The 16,653-nt window shown below is 40.9% G+C and overlaps 1 protein-coding gene across 1 annotated transcript in view; it reads left to right on the top strand.

The window, feature by feature from the left end:
* LAMA1 (laminin subunit alpha 1) overlaps positions 1-16,653 on the top strand; it is a 119,298-nt gene that overhangs the window by 45,799 nt on the left and 56,846 nt on the right. Inside the window, exons 15-25 of the mRNA XM_056854936.1 lie at positions 2,619-2,730; positions 3,976-4,086; positions 4,913-5,040; positions 5,810-5,896; positions 6,996-7,207; positions 9,186-9,292; positions 11,281-11,461; positions 12,359-12,495; positions 13,991-14,227; positions 15,783-15,926; positions 16,396-16,575. Coding sequence (XP_056710914.1) covers positions 2,619-2,730; positions 3,976-4,086; positions 4,913-5,040; positions 5,810-5,896; positions 6,996-7,207; positions 9,186-9,292; positions 11,281-11,461; positions 12,359-12,495; positions 13,991-14,227; positions 15,783-15,926; positions 16,396-16,575 — 1,636 coding nt within the window. The remainder of the gene's footprint in view (positions 1-2,618; positions 2,731-3,975; positions 4,087-4,912; positions 5,041-5,809; positions 5,897-6,995; positions 7,208-9,185; positions 9,293-11,280; positions 11,462-12,358; positions 12,496-13,990; positions 14,228-15,782; positions 15,927-16,395; positions 16,576-16,653) is intronic.

The following is a 16,653-nucleotide window of genomic DNA, read 5'->3' as shown; positions in this document are numbered from 1 at the left end:
CGATACTAGTGTTCTCCACAAATATATACCTTGAAATTGTATTCTGTCACACCTAAAGCCCTTTCCATATGGCCTTCTCACATGCATCTTTGTCCAAATACTGGTTCTTTCTTTTGGAAAAAAAGAAAGGGGAAAAATAAGCAAAAGGGGTGGTGCAGGGGATTAAAAAAAATTGGCTTGGTCTGGCACATGCAGAGTTGACAAAGCAGCTCATTTATAAAAGACCACTTGCTGAGCAAGAAGGATGACCCTTTCTTTCTTGCAGTCTAGTAGGCCTTTAAGTTAGAAAGTCTGTGCTTCTGAATTCTAATGAGCTGAAATTTTGTTTAATCATTGTTCTGTTTTAGACCTTGTGGAATAATGGGGCTCTCTATGATAGAATCTTGAAGCATTTTTTTTTCTCCATGAGAGATCGACTGTGGTGCACATCTGTTCAGCAGTGATTTCCAAATACTGCTGAAATATTGTGTTATTAAGAGTTTGCAATACCGAAAGGGAGTTCCATACATCTGTGAGCTTCCTGCGCATTATAAATCTGGCACAGAATTTTCTAAAGTCTCAGTTCTCATTTCTGGTAAAAGCAAGACTTTAGGTCTCATGATGATATTTCAAATGTCTCATCTTTATCTACTGAGGACTGTGAAACAGTAGATGTGAGATTACAAAGGCATGCCTTCTGTTGAAAATGAACAAGGAAGAGGTTGTGGATCGAAGAACTCTGTTAGCTCTTTGAAGGTCTTTTCATATGCAAGATCCCCAGTCAATCACCGCTACTCAGTGTAGATGTCACAGACAGATTGAAACACCAGTTTGTTTTGACATCTAAAAGCAGCTGCATTTAATACATGGAGGCTTGTTTCTTTCCCTGTGATAGAAGTTTTTAATAAGGATTATATTCTGTTTATCATGTCAAGGGCTGCTTTCATGCATATCGGATAATGCACTTTTAGTGTACTTTCAATGCACTTTAGCGGTTGTTTGCAAGTGTCATCAAACGATCGCCAAAGTGCATTGAAAATGTATTTTCCAACATAAGCTTAGTAAATGGAGATTGTCTGTGGCCTGGTATATACATGCTGCAGAAAGGTGATGATTGGTGTCGTAGTGCTGAAGTGGCAGAATGGACTGAACTTCTTCAGGCTAAAAAGTGAGGGATTGTGTTTTTCAAAGTTACCTTGTGTTAATAATTACTTCTAAGTAAAAGTACACGAGGGAGCCAAAAAAAGTGAAACTCCATGTGACGGACAGCTCCCGTTCCACCTGTTCCTAAGAGCAGCCAGTGGGAACTAATGGCATGTTGAGAGCAGAGAGACAGTTAGAGCCACTGAGAGAAGGATTAGTCAGTAGGAATTAGAGTTATAGCTGACCGTTCTGAACTAAGGAGAGCCAGAACAGTAGCTTGTCACTGGCTGAGGAAAAGGTATCTTGTAACAAAATCCCAGAAGCATGAACTGGTTAAAGTTCAAAAGTTTTAAGAACTGAGTAACATCATATATATATATTTATGAACCACTCCCCTGTTGTGTTAAACCTTCAATAAAAGTTAACTCCTTTTGTTTGTGTTAACCCTGCTGACTGGATGCCTATTGTCTCAGGGAAAGAAATGCATATGTGCACACACACACACACACACACACACACACACACCTGGAAAGCCTCGGTCACTATATATACACATAACTGTGAATGGGTGGTGGCAGCATAAAGAGAAAAACAATGTTTAGTTCCCAACCCCCAACAATTCTGAAATGTCTGGATGAGGGGTGGTTGACATAGGGCAAAAACGCATGGTCTCTTTAGCCTCTTTTATTCCCTGTTTCAGCCAGGATTCAGCCAGGATTGAACGCATGCATTTTCGCCGAACATGCGTTCAATCGTGGCTGAATCCTGGCTGAAACAGGGAATAAAGGAGGCTAAAGCGACCGTGCGTTTTCGCCCATAGGGAACTGGGCTGCCTGTCTGGTGAAGTCTCTGGGAAAGAGGAGAGAAGGAGAACCTGTGTGTGTAAAAGGGTCAGGTGCCTCTACCTTTAAATGGAGTTGGTGAGCTGTGCCTGCCTTACCTAACTACAATCCTAAACCTGCATGATAGAGGTTGTGGAGGGTGGTAGGATCTCTGAGTGAGTGAAAGGGTGTCACACCCCACCTGTAGTCTGAAGGGGCACAGAATTCTACTTCCTCATTCTATTGCTTCTATACACAAGGCCTTTGGCTATCCCAGAGACTCCAGTATCTAGCTACATTTGTGTTGTGGGAAAAATAAATGCACGGGAAAAATGAGATAATAGGATTATTAAAGCCATGGAAAGTCACTTGTCCTTTATGACTGACAATACATTGGAGTTTACTGTTTTTCTTTGCCCATGTTTTCGTATTCTTGAGAAATAGGCAAAGGATTCTTCTTGTTGGGAACAGTGGGTGGTAAAGTACTGCAGATATTACAAAACTTTTGGGATTGTAGCGGGGCTACATTTAGTACTTCAGAATATTTATTATATATCAAATATATTTAATTTACAAGTGTATGTATACATTGTTAACAAAGTATGTTTCTGGGTCTTAGCTATATGTATTTTCGAAACATTTTAAAAAGTAGCATATGATGCCATTTTGCTACAGATTGGGTGCTGTCACTTTGGATACAGCAAATGCTAATCTGATAGATTTGACTTCAGCTGTGGATGTGGAATATTGTGAATGTCCTCAAGGTTACTCTGGGATCTCTTGTGAGGTAATCTATCATATGTTCACATATAGGGGTAAGTCTTTACTAATATAGCTTACAAAGTTGTCTTTTATGTTGCTTTCAAAAAATATTTAACAGAACCAAGTTTTGCAGTGAATTTTTAGTGTTGCATATTTTCCAGTTTTTGCAGAATAGCTTTCCCCACATTTTTACTTCAAATAAGAAACATGGAATCCTTGGAAATTGTCCTGATTAATTTTTTATAGCTGGACTATCACAGTCATTGTCCATGGTTTTCCTTAGAAAACAGCAGTGACAAAGTACTGTTTCTTTATGTACCATTGCCTTTATCAATTAAGTTTATTGAACAGATTTGGGTGTGCCTTGAGACAGTTGTGAGACTTTTGAATAATTTTGAGTACATTAAAGTTTAGGAATATTCTTGAGGTGCCTTTGTAAATAACAGGCGACAGGAATATCTCAGCTAGCGTCCCTGGTGAAATAGAGGGGGATTGTCAGAATACACTGGCCTTGTATATCTATTGCTTGCCTTCTTAATGGCAGATTCCTGCTAGAGAAAGACAATTTCCCCCCTCTTTATCCTCTGACTGCAGCTTGTATTCCCCTGGGTTAGTGGGCCTCCCCTCAGGAACAGTGTGAGGGGAAAAGTGGAGGATCTGCACAGGGAGAGGTGAATTGGCAGAAATGACCCTTCCCTCTTCTGCCATTGGGAAAGGTGTTCCGTCAGTGAGACTGCTTTTACGTCAACAGAATAGCAACTTAGGAATGAAGCTTCTATTGTACTACTTTTAAGGAAAGACTCGTATTCTTTTATATGTAAACATAGTTATGCCTGAGTAGTGAGCTAAAGGAAATGTATTTTTTCTTCCTAGTTGTCATAGTTTTCTTCCTAGTTGTCCCTAAATAACTTTGCTTTTTTTCTGTTTGTTTATACATATGCTTGTATTAAAGTTCCTCATAAATAATAAAACATTTGTTTATGTAGGAAACAATCCAAAGAAGTATATGGATGACTCCTCTTATCCAGTGGGACAAGTCTAAAGTTTCCTATGCCAGACACAAGTTCTGCTTAAGGATTTGGGTTTGCTCAAACAACTATATAGACCGAAACAGGGAAAAGTGTATGTTTTTGCAATATAGGAGTCGATAAAAAACTCCATTAGTGTCCATAGGTTATTAAAATATTCTAACAACCGGGTTGAATTGTTTTAAGAAATGATTTGTGACAATTAACTTGTGCATTATGTTTTATTTTTCTCTTTATTCCAGTCTTGTCTTCCTGGATACTATCGAGTAAGTGGAATACTCTTTGGAGGGATTTGCCTGCCTTGTGGCTGCAACAATCATGCAAGTGAATGTGATATTCATGGTGTTTGTTTGGTAAGTTACCCTGTGGACTCTTCATTTCACTTCTTTAATAATATTGTATAAGATAGGATCCTTTGGATCTGTTTGGCTAACAGTGCCATTTTCCCTGCTGCAAGGAGTTTTCCTGCTGATGCCAGAGGCTCTTCCATAGTTGCTGAAGGAAGGCTCTTTGTGCTGGAGAAAAGTGCCACTCTCCAACCCAAAGTTTTGAAAACAACTCAGGCATACGGATTTTTGAATGTAGGGCATTTTTATAATGCATTGGTAATAGGCCTAGCAGGCATGTCTTCTTACCCATTTCTGTTACTTTTGAATACAGATGCTGTATAAGACATATTAAAGAAATTAGATGTGTGGCATGAGTAACTGAAGAATAAAGGAAAACCAGAATTTTATATGAAAACCAATGAAGCCTATAACCTTTTTCATTCAAGCTAGTGGTAAAATTACGATGGAACTGAACAGGGAAAACATTTCACCATTGGCATTTCTTTTGCGTATAACACTGCAAGTCCTGTTGACTTTCGCCACAGGAAGACAGCCTTTCCTAATATTTTTAAATGACAAAGATATAATGTTCTGAATGAATTCTATTAATTGGCAGTGTCTAACAATAGCACAATTGATTTAGTCTGAGGTTGAAGTAACGCAACTAATGCATGAAGGGATACCCATTAATTGTTGCTCCTGGCTTGGAGAAATATGTCAATGGCCTTCTTTATTTCTTTGTGTCTGTTCTTTGAATCCAAATGCTGCATGTTGGGTCATGCTGAGCTTGCTCTGAGAATAACATTCCACCCAGAATTAAGTCTCAAGAGGTGTCTTGCATGTTTCACAGGGCTGCAAACACAACACCACGGGGCCTTCTTGTGATCAGTGTTTGCCTGGATTCTATGGAGAAACTTCCAGGGGAACCCCAGAAGACTGCCAGCCATGTGCCTGTCCACTGAAAATTGCTACAAACAAGTAAGTTGCTAACTGGAAGGATCACATTATATTTCAGCAATATCAGGTAAGCACTGTCAGTAAGAAATCCGGGGTGTGTGTGTGTGTGGAGAATCTGCAGAGCAGGTGACACATGATGAAAATTTTGCTTACTCCTTTAGAAATAATTGTTCTTGTTTGGCCTAGAATAGGAGCTGGAAGTTTTCCAGCAGTTTTCTGAATATAAACCATCCCCTTTCTTACGAAGGTGGTTTTGTGCTACTATTAGAAAGCCTGTTAGGGTACTTTGACACAGCCCAAATAATGCACTTTCAATCCACTTTCAGTGCACCTTAACGATCATTTGCAAGTGGATTTTGCCAGTTCACACAGTAAAATCCACCTTCAAAGTGCATTGAAAGTGGATTGAAAGTGCATTATTTGGGCTGTGTGAAAGTGCCCTTAGTGTAGGCCATTCATGTAAATAAAAGTAATTCAAGTTTAGTGCTTGTCCAGCTGCAACTTTCTAGTGCAGTCCAGCAAACGCACACTTAAAATATTGTGTATGCCATATTTCACAACATAGTGCAGAGGAGCTTTTGTTAGGAATAAAAAATTATTTGGCTAAGTATGTAGCACTAATTGACTGGTTCTCTGTGGCCACCATCACCAACTATTATAATTACTCCACCAGATCCATAATCATTAATGACAACAATTACTGCAATAAACGCATGGCATATATGTGAATTTGTGCTTGAAGCTGTGAAACTAGTGATGTTGTAGATAATCCTCAAAACACTGATTTCAGTTTCAGTCCTACCTGTCACTTGGATAATGAAGGTGAAGTTATCTGCGATAAATGCCCTGCGGGCTATGCAGGCGCCAAGTGTGAAAGGTATGAAAATTGAACATGTGCAGGTTGTTCTCAGCCAAACCTCAGAAATGTATGTTTGTGTGTAGGGAGAGGGCATGCAATACAGGTTTTCTTGTCTCCTGTTTTAGGATTTGTTCTCAAATGCCCCAGGAACACCTCCCAGGAGGAGTTATGCTGGCAGGATGCCAGCGGGAGGCCAAGCCTGAGGCCAAGGGCCACGCTGCTACAGCTGTCCAGGGGGGCTCGTGCAAGTGGCACTACTCCAGCGTCCATGCCAGTTTGTATGTCGCAAGTGGCATGGATGCCGGCGTTGGGGTCACGTTGCTTCCTAAGGCGATTTGGCCCCCTACCTCAGGAATGTGCTCTGAGGGAATTGCAAACAAAATAAATCAGTCTTCAACTGTAGCAGAAGATGGCAACAAAAGGGGACAGCTGAGAGAGAGTTTCAAAGTGTTGCTATCACAACCATCACATCTCTCTCCCTGGTTGCCACCCATTTAATCTTAGAAGGCGGGGCAACCAAAGAATGGCCTCAGAAGATGACTACAGTGGTTGGGTAGATTCATAAGGGATTACGTGGTGTTTCAGGTATGTTGGTCCCAAACCATATAGATCTTTAAAGGTCAACACCAGCACCTTGAATTGTGCCCAGAAACAGATTGGGAGCCAGTGTAGGTAGGTCAAGACTGGAGTGATATGACCCTTTGATCCACTCTAGTCAACATCCTTGCTGCAGCATTCTGAACAAATTGAAGTTTCCAAACACTTTTCAAGGTCAGCTCCACATAGAGGGCATCATAGTAATCTAATATAGCTGGAACCAGGGCACACACTTCAGCAGACAGATCATTTCTGCCCAGGAAAGACAGTGGCTGGCTGACCAGTTGAAGCTGGTAAAAGGCACGCTGCTTAACCAACCACATTTAGTTTTGTGGCAACTTCATAAAAGTGAGGGCAGTGGATTAGTGTTGACCTCATTCTATGTAGGCAAACATTTTTGCCCTCCTTTCGCAAAGCATTTGGAAGGGAGATTACCCTACACACTTTAGGCTAATGTTGTATTTCTAATTTTGGACTGCAGTTTTCTATAATCAGCCATCATTTTCAATTCATTGTGCAGATGTGCAGCTGGATACTATGGTAACCCTTTGGTGCCTGGACAGTCATGTACGCCTTGTGACTGCAATGGCAATGTAGACTCAATGGAAGATGGCTACTGTGATTCACTCACAGGAGAGTGCTTAAAGTGTATTGGAAATACGGCAGGACATCACTGTGAAAAGTGTGCTGATGGGTTCTTTGGGGATGCAGTAACCAATAAAGACTGCCATGGTGAGTTGCTGCTGTTAAATTAACCTGTCAAGAATTTGTGTATCTGTAGGATAGTTGCTTAATATAGTGTCCCAAAATAATATGTCAGGTTTAAGAATATGAATGGATTGGTGAATAAAACTAATGAACTGATAGCCTGATACTAAACATTGTATCTGCTGCAAGGAATGTATAGCCTCATGTTCTGTGATGCTGTTCCGGTAAACTTCTTGGTCACATTGTTCTAATGTGCTTGTTAATTCACTTCTATGAGGGGCTTCCTGGGTAAAGGACTGTTACTTCAGCTATTTGTTTAGAATCAGTGAATTATATGTTCACAGCCATGACCTGTTCCTAGTTTGGAATCATAGTTTGAAGTATAAGTGAAAACTATAGTTTTTGATATTTTGGTTGTAATGGCAAACTTTTGTTTGCCAAGGAAGAGGAAGTAGCTCGTTAATCTGTGATGCAGGAGGGGAGGTGGGACAAGCATGCAGATCCCTCCCTCCTGCCACTCACTTAGCTCCAAACCACTGTTTTATGCTGCATCTTGTAATCTTATATATGTGGAGTATCTTAATAAATAAATTCATTTTTAAAAATTTGGGTTAATATGTTAATTTTTTAAAATTTATGTAATACTTTTCAATTTTTGTAAACTGCAACATTTTGTAACTTTGAACCAGTATCGTTGTTGGTATGCTGAAACATTGCTATAGTCTAAATTAATACTAGTGGTCTAATTTTTTTTACTATCATTATGTTCAGTGGGTATTTGGACCTAGACAGTTCTGCCAAGGCCCAATCAAAATTTTCTTGTTGATTTATGATGATAAATGAACAGCTTCCTGCCTTCCAATCCCAATTTAGGGTTCAGTCCTTCTCCACTTGGGGATTTGATCCAAAGATCTAACACTGAAGTTATAGACTTGACAAAGCAGAACCCCAGGAGGTACAGATGGAAAGGTCCTCCTCCCCTTATCTATTTTTCCACCCAGCGTTTACAGATATGGCCTCTGAGGAATATAATCTCTTATCCAGGCAGTTGAAGAACCATTTCTGTGTGCCTTAATCAAATCGCAAAAGCAAGGCAGATACTTACAGCCCATTCCTGAGAGCTGCAGCAGGGGGGGAAAGGGCTATTTTAAAATAAAAATTAGGAAAAGGAGGGAAAGCCCCATTGAAAACAGTGATGCTGCTCTAACAAAAAGGTAGCGCAGCACCACCATTACTTAAGGGGGTGTTCCAGGGCTGAAAGGGGTTAGGAAGCTGCCTAACGGCAGCTCTGCTCCCCAGAACTCCCCAAGAATGCCTCCTTGGACTTGCATGAGGACTTGCACTGGGAGGACGCCAGCGTGAGCCCTAGCCGGCATCCAAGAGCCACGCTGCTGCTGCAGTTCAGGGGGATCGGCGCAAGTGCCCCAATGCTGGCATACGTGCCAGTTTAGATGGTGCAAGTGACATGGATGCCAGCGTAGGGGTCACACCGCTTCCTAAGCCCATTCAGTCCCCCACCCTCAGGAATGGGCTGTATGAGATAATTTTGGACTAGATAGAGTCTCAATCTAGGCACTTAAAGCCAGGCCCATGTCTTGGCCTTGAACTTTTTTGGAATTCTCTAGGAGTGGGATTTGATGATTAATCCAAAAGAGTGAGCACCTTGTTCTGTTTGTGGAATCCAATAATTTTGCAATCATCCCTACTGATTTCTTGTACTATAATTTTAAGTAGGTTAAATGCCTTATGTATAATTGTAATGCATAAAATAAGTTTACTTCCAAGAGTCGTGTCTTTTTGGGATTCATAGTGTTGTGACTTTTCTCATCAATGGTGCTCTTCTCATTTAATTTCCTACATGTCTACATTGTAGAACCAGATGTATTTTAATATGTAGAATAAGGCCATCCAGATGTGGACCTGAAGCAGAAGAAAATTCTGTACAACTAATGATTACTTTGTTCCAGTAACTTTTCTTCATCTTGCTTTTTATGTGCATAAGCTTGTGAGTGCCATCCAAACAGCTCTGTTTCCAGCATCTGCCATCACGAGACTGGTTTGTGCCAATGCAAATCAAATGTGATAGGACAAAGATGTGATATGTGCTTGGTAAGAGATAATAAACATTTATTAAGACTGTAATTTCTATTTATACAATTTCCAAAGTGTTGGTGGACCTGCTTGCAGGATATAACCAATCTCATCAGATCTCAGAACCTAAGCAGGGTCTGTTCTTGGAAAGGAGACCACCAAGGATGACTGCAGAGGAAGGTGATGGGAAACTGCTTCTCACTTGCCTTAAAAGCCCCTTGCTGGGGTCACCATAACTTGGCTGCAACTTGACGGCACTTTAAACACACACACACACACACACAATGCTGTCGGGAGGTGTAGGTGTAACTCAGTTCTCATAATGCCCCATTTAATTTCATATTTTCTGGAAACTTTCCACCCTGCATATCACTGGCTGGGAGTAACATGGCTGAAGTTTGCAATTTTCTAGCTCTGTTAGACAACAATTGCAGGGTAATCATACTGGCCCACAGAAAAATTCCAAATACAATGGAAATGTAGTGTTAGAGCCAACTGGCATATCAGAAAAATAATGAGCATAGGCTTTTGAGCACTGGTTCCCAACCAGGGGTCCATGGACCCCCAGGGGTCCGCGAGAACTAAATTAAGGTCCGCGAAACAAAGTTATAAACCCATAATAAATTAATATTTTCAATTAAAAGTTATCTATTATAAAATATATATATTCAAATATTATTCTAAGTTTTATGTTTAACTAACAGTTATGATTAAAGTTTATTTTCAAATTCTCAGAATTTTTATTTTGAACCTTGGGGTCCCTGCACCGAACAAAAAAGTCCTAGTGGTCCCTGGTCAAAAAAAGGTTGGGAACCACTGCTTTTGAGTTACCCAAAACTCCTCATCAGACTGGATACATACTTAATTAAATTATGTGGTAACTGGTGCATAAATGGCCATTTTTAAAAGCTATCAGTTAACTGCTGGCTGTTATTTTTTTTGTAAGGACTATTTTTGCTTCTCCATCCCAGTAAACTTTGAGGCATCTTGAAATTAGTTTTGCATCCAGCATTATGTAGTCTAATTACCAGTGTAATCCTAAACAAAGTTACACCCTCCTAAATCCATTGAAGTCGATGGCCTTCGATTTGAGTAACTCAGCATAGGATTGTACTGAAGCATACACACCACGGTCCCCATTTCAAGAAGGCTACAAAGTACAGACTGTGGGGTTTTTCATCATGCCCTGAAGCATCTGCCCCCACCTTTCTTTTTGTATCTAGCCTCATAAAGAGTTCTAGGGAACTTGAAAGCTTGTGTAATTTTGTGAAATTTTAGTTGGTTGTAATAAAAACAACTACAGTTGTTTCTAGAGAACCAGTGTGGGGTAGTGATTAAGAGCGGTGGACTCTAATTGGAGAACCGGGTTCAATTCCCCACTCCTCTGCATGAAGCCTGCTGGGTGACCTTGGGCCAGTCACCATTCTCTCAGAACTCTCTGAGCCCACTCAGAAGCAGGCAATGGCAAACCAGCTCCAGACTTCTCTTGCCTTGAAAACCCTACAGGGTCGCCATAAGTCAGCTGTGACTTGATGGCACACACACAGTTGTTTCTGGCCCTGTTGTCATTGAATAGACCATTGTATGGAAGCAATTTATATGCTAACACATATTGCAGTGGCTGTATTATCTCTGACCAAAGTGTGCTCCTTTTCCCAAAGTTTAATTATTTTTCCTCTAACAAACTGAATATTTTAATGCTTTCAGTTTTTGTCCAACATTAGTCTTCTAATGTTGTCTTCTAGAAAGACATTTTAATTTCTTGAACACTCACTGAAGATTTCCAGTGGACACCATTCAGTAGCTTGGTACATTGGGAAAAAAGTGTGAGATGAAACTCATTTCCACTTCACTGTCCAGCAGATTTGCCATGTTTAGCCATGCCTTGCCGCTGGAGTGGGTAGCATACAGTGATGAAAAAGAAAACAAGAAAGAGAAGACCTTTTTGTCTCGGTGAAATAATTTTTTTTTTTTTTTGCTGAAATGCTTTCCTTTTTTTCCAACAGGTTGGCTATTATGGCTTAAATACTGGACTTGGCTGTCTTCCTTGTAACTGTAGTAAATCTGGCTCAGTTGCCGAGGACTGTACTGATGAAGGACAGTGTCGCTGTGTGTCAGGAGTGGCTGGGGAGAAGTGTAGTCATTGTGCTTATGGATTTTATGCATTCCGGGATGGTGGTTGCACACGTAAGTTGTAGCCCATCCTCTGATTGTGGTTTTCTAAATTCAGCAAGCTTTCTTTTAGCAGGATGCTTTGTACTACACAACAAGAAAGATCACTTGTGAGACTGTTTAACATGCATTTGGAAAGCCTTGTCAAAAGAGTATTATCAAAGCATATCTGAAACAGTTTTGTCGATACTGCAAATGTGACTATTTCTACCAATGAAATCAGAATTCGGGCTGTCAAACTGTACCAGATTCCTTTTTGGATAGAAACTATAGGGAAAACACTGGTATTAAGATATCTGTTAACATTCTTTTGTTGGTGTGTTAAAACAGAATAGTGGTTAATCATAAAATTGGCCTAGTATTGCCCAACATGAAAATATGCATCAGTGGAAGGGGGAGTTCCAATAGTGGGAAAGAGTTAAGTCAAATGGCATGTTGAGTTTGTTCCCCTACTTACAAGAAAACTTACTTATGGGTATGCACCACCATGTGCATAACAGCTTAGGGGACCCCGTCTGATGTCTGTGTAGATAATGTGAAGAATTTGTGGGGAAAGTACTCATTTTCTGATAGAAAAGCCTGGAAGAGGAGCCGTAATCAAGGTCACCACCAGAGATAAGGAGCAAAACTGTTAGGACAGTAGGGTTGCCAGGTCTCTCTTCGCCACCAGCAGGAGGTTTGGGGGCAGAGCCTGAGTAGGGCGAGGTTTGGGAAGGGAAGGGACTTCAATGCTATAGAGTCCAGTGGCCAAGGTGGCCATTTTCTCCAGGTGAACTGATCTCTATCGGCTGGAGATCAGTTGTAATAGCAGGAGATCTCCAGCTAGTACCTGGAGGTTGGGAACCCTATAGGACAGGCATGCCTTTAGTCTAAAAATCAATGACAGAACATGTTTCCTTTCCCCCTTTGCAGCTTGTAACTGTGCTCATACCCAGGAAAACTGTGATAGAGATTCTGGGCAATGCATTTGCCCTCCTCATACTGATGGAGAAAAATGTGAACTCTGTGAGGAAAATTTCTGGGGTCTTGATCCAGAAAAAGGATGTAAGGTAATACTGCATGTGTTATGGACCTGAGCAAGTACAAAAGGATGCATAGAATTGTGGACATTTTTTTAAAAAAAGATTGTGGTACACTTGCTGTGTTTTCAGCATATGTTGGTTCTGCTTTGTGTCTAGAGCAACCAATTTCCTTTTTTGCACTTTCATAATTCTAAGTGCTGAAAATGTCATTTAACAGCTGATCAAACCTAGAATATAAGCCTAGACTAAAGTTCTGTATTACAAATAACTCTGATAACTCCAAGTTTGCTAGGACTTCCCTAGGTAAAAGTGCTCATATCTGCCAGAGCAACATATTTAGCAGGTTAGTGTGAGAATCTTGTGAGAATTCAGTCTAGCCTTGGATGAGCTTTGGTTGCAGAGACCTCAGGATGTGGACAAGCTGCTTGGAGGCCTATCACATCACTATCAAAGCCATGCCCATTTTGACTTACTGTATCTTGCTGATAAAAACCTTTTAAAGTTTGCAGGCACCTTTGGAATTTTGAGAAGGGTTGGTGAGTGCCACCCCAAAATGGCTGCCATAAGAGGCAGAGCCGAACACAATACCCCCGTCTTCAATTTGAAAAGAATTGCATGGCAACCATGTTAAGCACATGAAGCTGCCTCATTCAGAGTCCTATTGGTCAGTCAAGGTTAGTATTATCTGTACTCTGGTGTGAAGCGTGGTTCAGCCACTGGGAGGATAGCAAACCTGGAGAAGGAAAGGGTGAATTTCTACTCCTGAACATTTACCAGTATCTCCCCTCATGCAACAGCCCAGCTCCCTGGACTCTTAAGGCTAGAACAAAACTCTCTCTTTGTGTACTTTGCAAAAGAAATTGATGGCAACAGTTGGTGAGGCCTGGATGAGGAATGGAACAACACACTGGCTAAGGAAAGTCTAGGTGTTTACCAGTCCTCTTGATGCTTAGGGTTGCCAACCTCCAGGTACTAGCTGGAGATCTCCTGCTGTTACAACTGATCTCCAGCCGATAGAGATCAGTTCACCTGGAGAAAATGATCGCTTTGGCAATTGGACTCTGTGGCATTGAAGTCCCTCCCCTCTCCAAACCCCGCCCTTCTCAGACTCCACCCCCAAAATCTCCAGGTATTTCCCAACCCAGAGCTGACAACCCTACTAGTCAGTCTTGAGAAGTATATACTGGCTGCTTATTCATTTCTGGACCCAGTTCGAAGAGCTAGTTTCACCTTTAAAGCCTTAAACAGCTTTCAGTCAGGATACTTCTATATAAACTTGCTTCTACATGACCATGCCAAACAGTTCAGATTTTCACTGAAACCCTGTTTTTTATGCCGTGGTGCTCAGAGTTGAGAATGGCAGATCCCCTTTTTTTTTTCCTGTGGTGCCTCTACTTTGGAACAGTTCTCTAAAGGTGGTGTTTTTTTTGCAGCTGTTGACTTTTTAAATGACCGACAAACTTTCATTTACTGCACAGTTTGGAAAATTTACAAATTTCTTGACATTTTTTTCTCTTTTCAGGCATGCAACTGCAGTGCTGTAGGCTCAGTCAGTCTCCAGTGTGACCTGTTGACGGCTCAGTGCCAGTGTAAGGATGGCTATGGAGGAGACAACTGTTCTGTGTGTGCCTTGGGATACAGAGACTACCCTGATTGCGTTCCTTGTGACTGTGATGTGCATGGAACCAAAGCAGACACATGTGACCAAAGTCAGGGAGTCTGCAGTTGTCAAGAGGACACAGGGGTTTGTGCCTGCAAGGTAGGGCTTTCAGATACAATATGAAATGATTGCCTGTTTTTCTTTGTACATTTCTTTGGTATGCCAATAAAGGTATTGAAATTTGAAATTTGTACATTTCTTATGACACAGTTTTCACCTGTGGTTGCACTTTGGTTATCAAAGCTCCTGCAAAATAAATGAATTTTCAACATGTGCAAATGCAGTTAGGCTTCCTGAAAGAGTTAGTGCATTTAGATGAAAAATCATGAAAATTAACATGTGAATGTAATTAAGATAATCCGAGGATCAAAACAAGGTTAAACTTAATGTAGAAGTAGGATAAACCGTATGTGATATTTGTTGCTTTATTATTATTGCTATTTTATTGACCTACCTTAAGAACCGTCTAAGTCCAATGGTGGGATACAGATTTTCTGATCAAGGCTTGTGTGGTGCCTTCCCTACTCTCTTCTAGGCCCAGGCCAAAGCATTTCTCTTTACCCAGGCTTTTAATTATTCTTGATCTTTTGACATTGTTTTTACAGACTGCTTCTAGTTTGAGAAGTCTTTTTTGAGATTCGTTTAAAGCTGCTAAATGGCTTATGCTGTTTTTATGTTCTGTCTGGGTTTTTGTTGCTAAAGCTGTTTTTTAAATAGTTGGTTAATGATTTGTATGCTGTTTTGTTATTTATCATGCTTTACTTTGTTAGCTGCCTCAAGCAGGCTCTCTGGAGAGGGGGCATAGACATTTCCTTAAAACATAGATAATGCAGCAGAAAAGAAAAATGTACTGCAGGGAATGATTGCAACTATTCTTATTAATCTCTCCCTTCACCTCTCCCAGAGGTTCTGCTGCGACTCGTTGGCTGATGCTGCTTAGTATCTCCATACTCCCCCAGTAGGCAAGGATTTGCTGGGATGCCTGGAGGGTGGAACTAGAGGCAGTCAGTTGCAGTCACTCAGTGAGTTTCCGTCTAAGTAGGTAGTTGAACCTGAGTCTGTCCAGATCTCATCCAGAACTAATCCAACACTATTCCACGCTGGCTTCCAGACAGTAGTAGTTTATCCCAGCATTAATTTCAGTATTTTCGACAGGTCTGTACTGTCTGCAGTGCCCTACACGGTGAGAAGTAAACTTCTGTTTAACAAAGTAGGTTTGACTGTACCCTTAGATTAACCGTGTTCCATATTAATGTGTTAGTCTACTGGAAGTGAAGCAGCAATCAAGCCAGGATAATACTAGAGTCAGAAGATTTTGACAGGGTTAAAAAATAAAAGCAAGACAACAGGTATGAAGTTAGGTCCCAAAAGGCTGGATTAGGACCAAAATGAGAGTGCTGCAAACCTGTGGTAGTTACAATAACCAGGAGCAGCAAACACAGGTTGCAAGCAGTGATGGGACAATTTCTTGTGCACAGGTATGTTGCCTGAGAGGTGTGTAATATTCTACTCAAGCCACCCTAAGCTAATTATGCGCTTTTATAGATGGTCCATTGAGCTCCATGACACTTAACAGGATAGCTGTTCTGGAAAGAGCACTATAAAATATTCAGACCAGAGTCCAAATGCTCTTGATGGTTTATTTCATTACCAGGACAATGTGTTTGGATTGCACTGCAGTGAATGCAAAACTGGAACCTTTGCTCTCCATGCTAGTAATCCTTTGGGATGCATTCCATGCTTCTGCTTTGGGATGTCGGACTTTTGTTCAGAAGTAGAAGATCACGTGAGAATACCGGTTAGTAAAGCCATCTCACCTTCCGGTTCTTGTTTTCTGTTCTGTTTCATTCTAATTTTTGTTACGGTTTGGTCTACAAGCAGCTTTATCTCATTTATTGGCCCAAATGTTAAAACCTTTTATATGCGATCCCCTGTCAGTTCATGTTGCATTGAAATGTAGAGCCGTAGCACAGATCCCACCATTCTATCATACCTCTTGTGAGGATTGTGCATGAAAGCTCGCTTTCACCCTTGCCGCTCTCTCCAGCTCAATCACTGACTTGCAGGCAAACATAAAAGAGGACAGAACACTGAGCGCAGAAGGACAACCATCCACCTTCATGAACCTACATTATGCTCATCTAGGAATATAAAGACACTTTTTAAAATTGCTCCCAAATGTTACCTTAAAAAAGATTATTTGAAATCTTGCTGAATTTAAAAAATGTACACTTTATAATGTGGGATGGCTTACTTTGGCATTGCAGGTTACACTAACTCCAGAACAAGATGTTTTGTATGTAGTCTCTCAAAGTAACTTCACAGGAACCAGTGAAGGTGTGTTTTCCCAGTTTCCTGATATTTTGATGGATGCCTCAACAGTCAGGCAACATTTGAATACAGAGCCATTTTACTGGAGGTTACCTGATCAGTTCCAGGGAGACCAGGTAAGCATATGAAATGGGACTAGAGCCCCTTCCCCCCGGTATTCTCTCATGCTTTCTCTTTCAGTCCTCCTGGAAGCT

The sequence above is a fragment of the Euleptes europaea genome, chromosome 8 (genome assembly GCF_029931775.1).
Source record: "Euleptes europaea isolate rEulEur1 chromosome 8, rEulEur1.hap1, whole genome shotgun sequence".
Classification (NCBI taxonomy): Eukaryota; Metazoa; Chordata; class Lepidosauria; order Squamata; family Sphaerodactylidae; genus Euleptes; species Euleptes europaea.
Note: the sequence above shows the minus strand (reverse complement) of the source record. Positions and strands in the feature narration are given on the sequence as shown.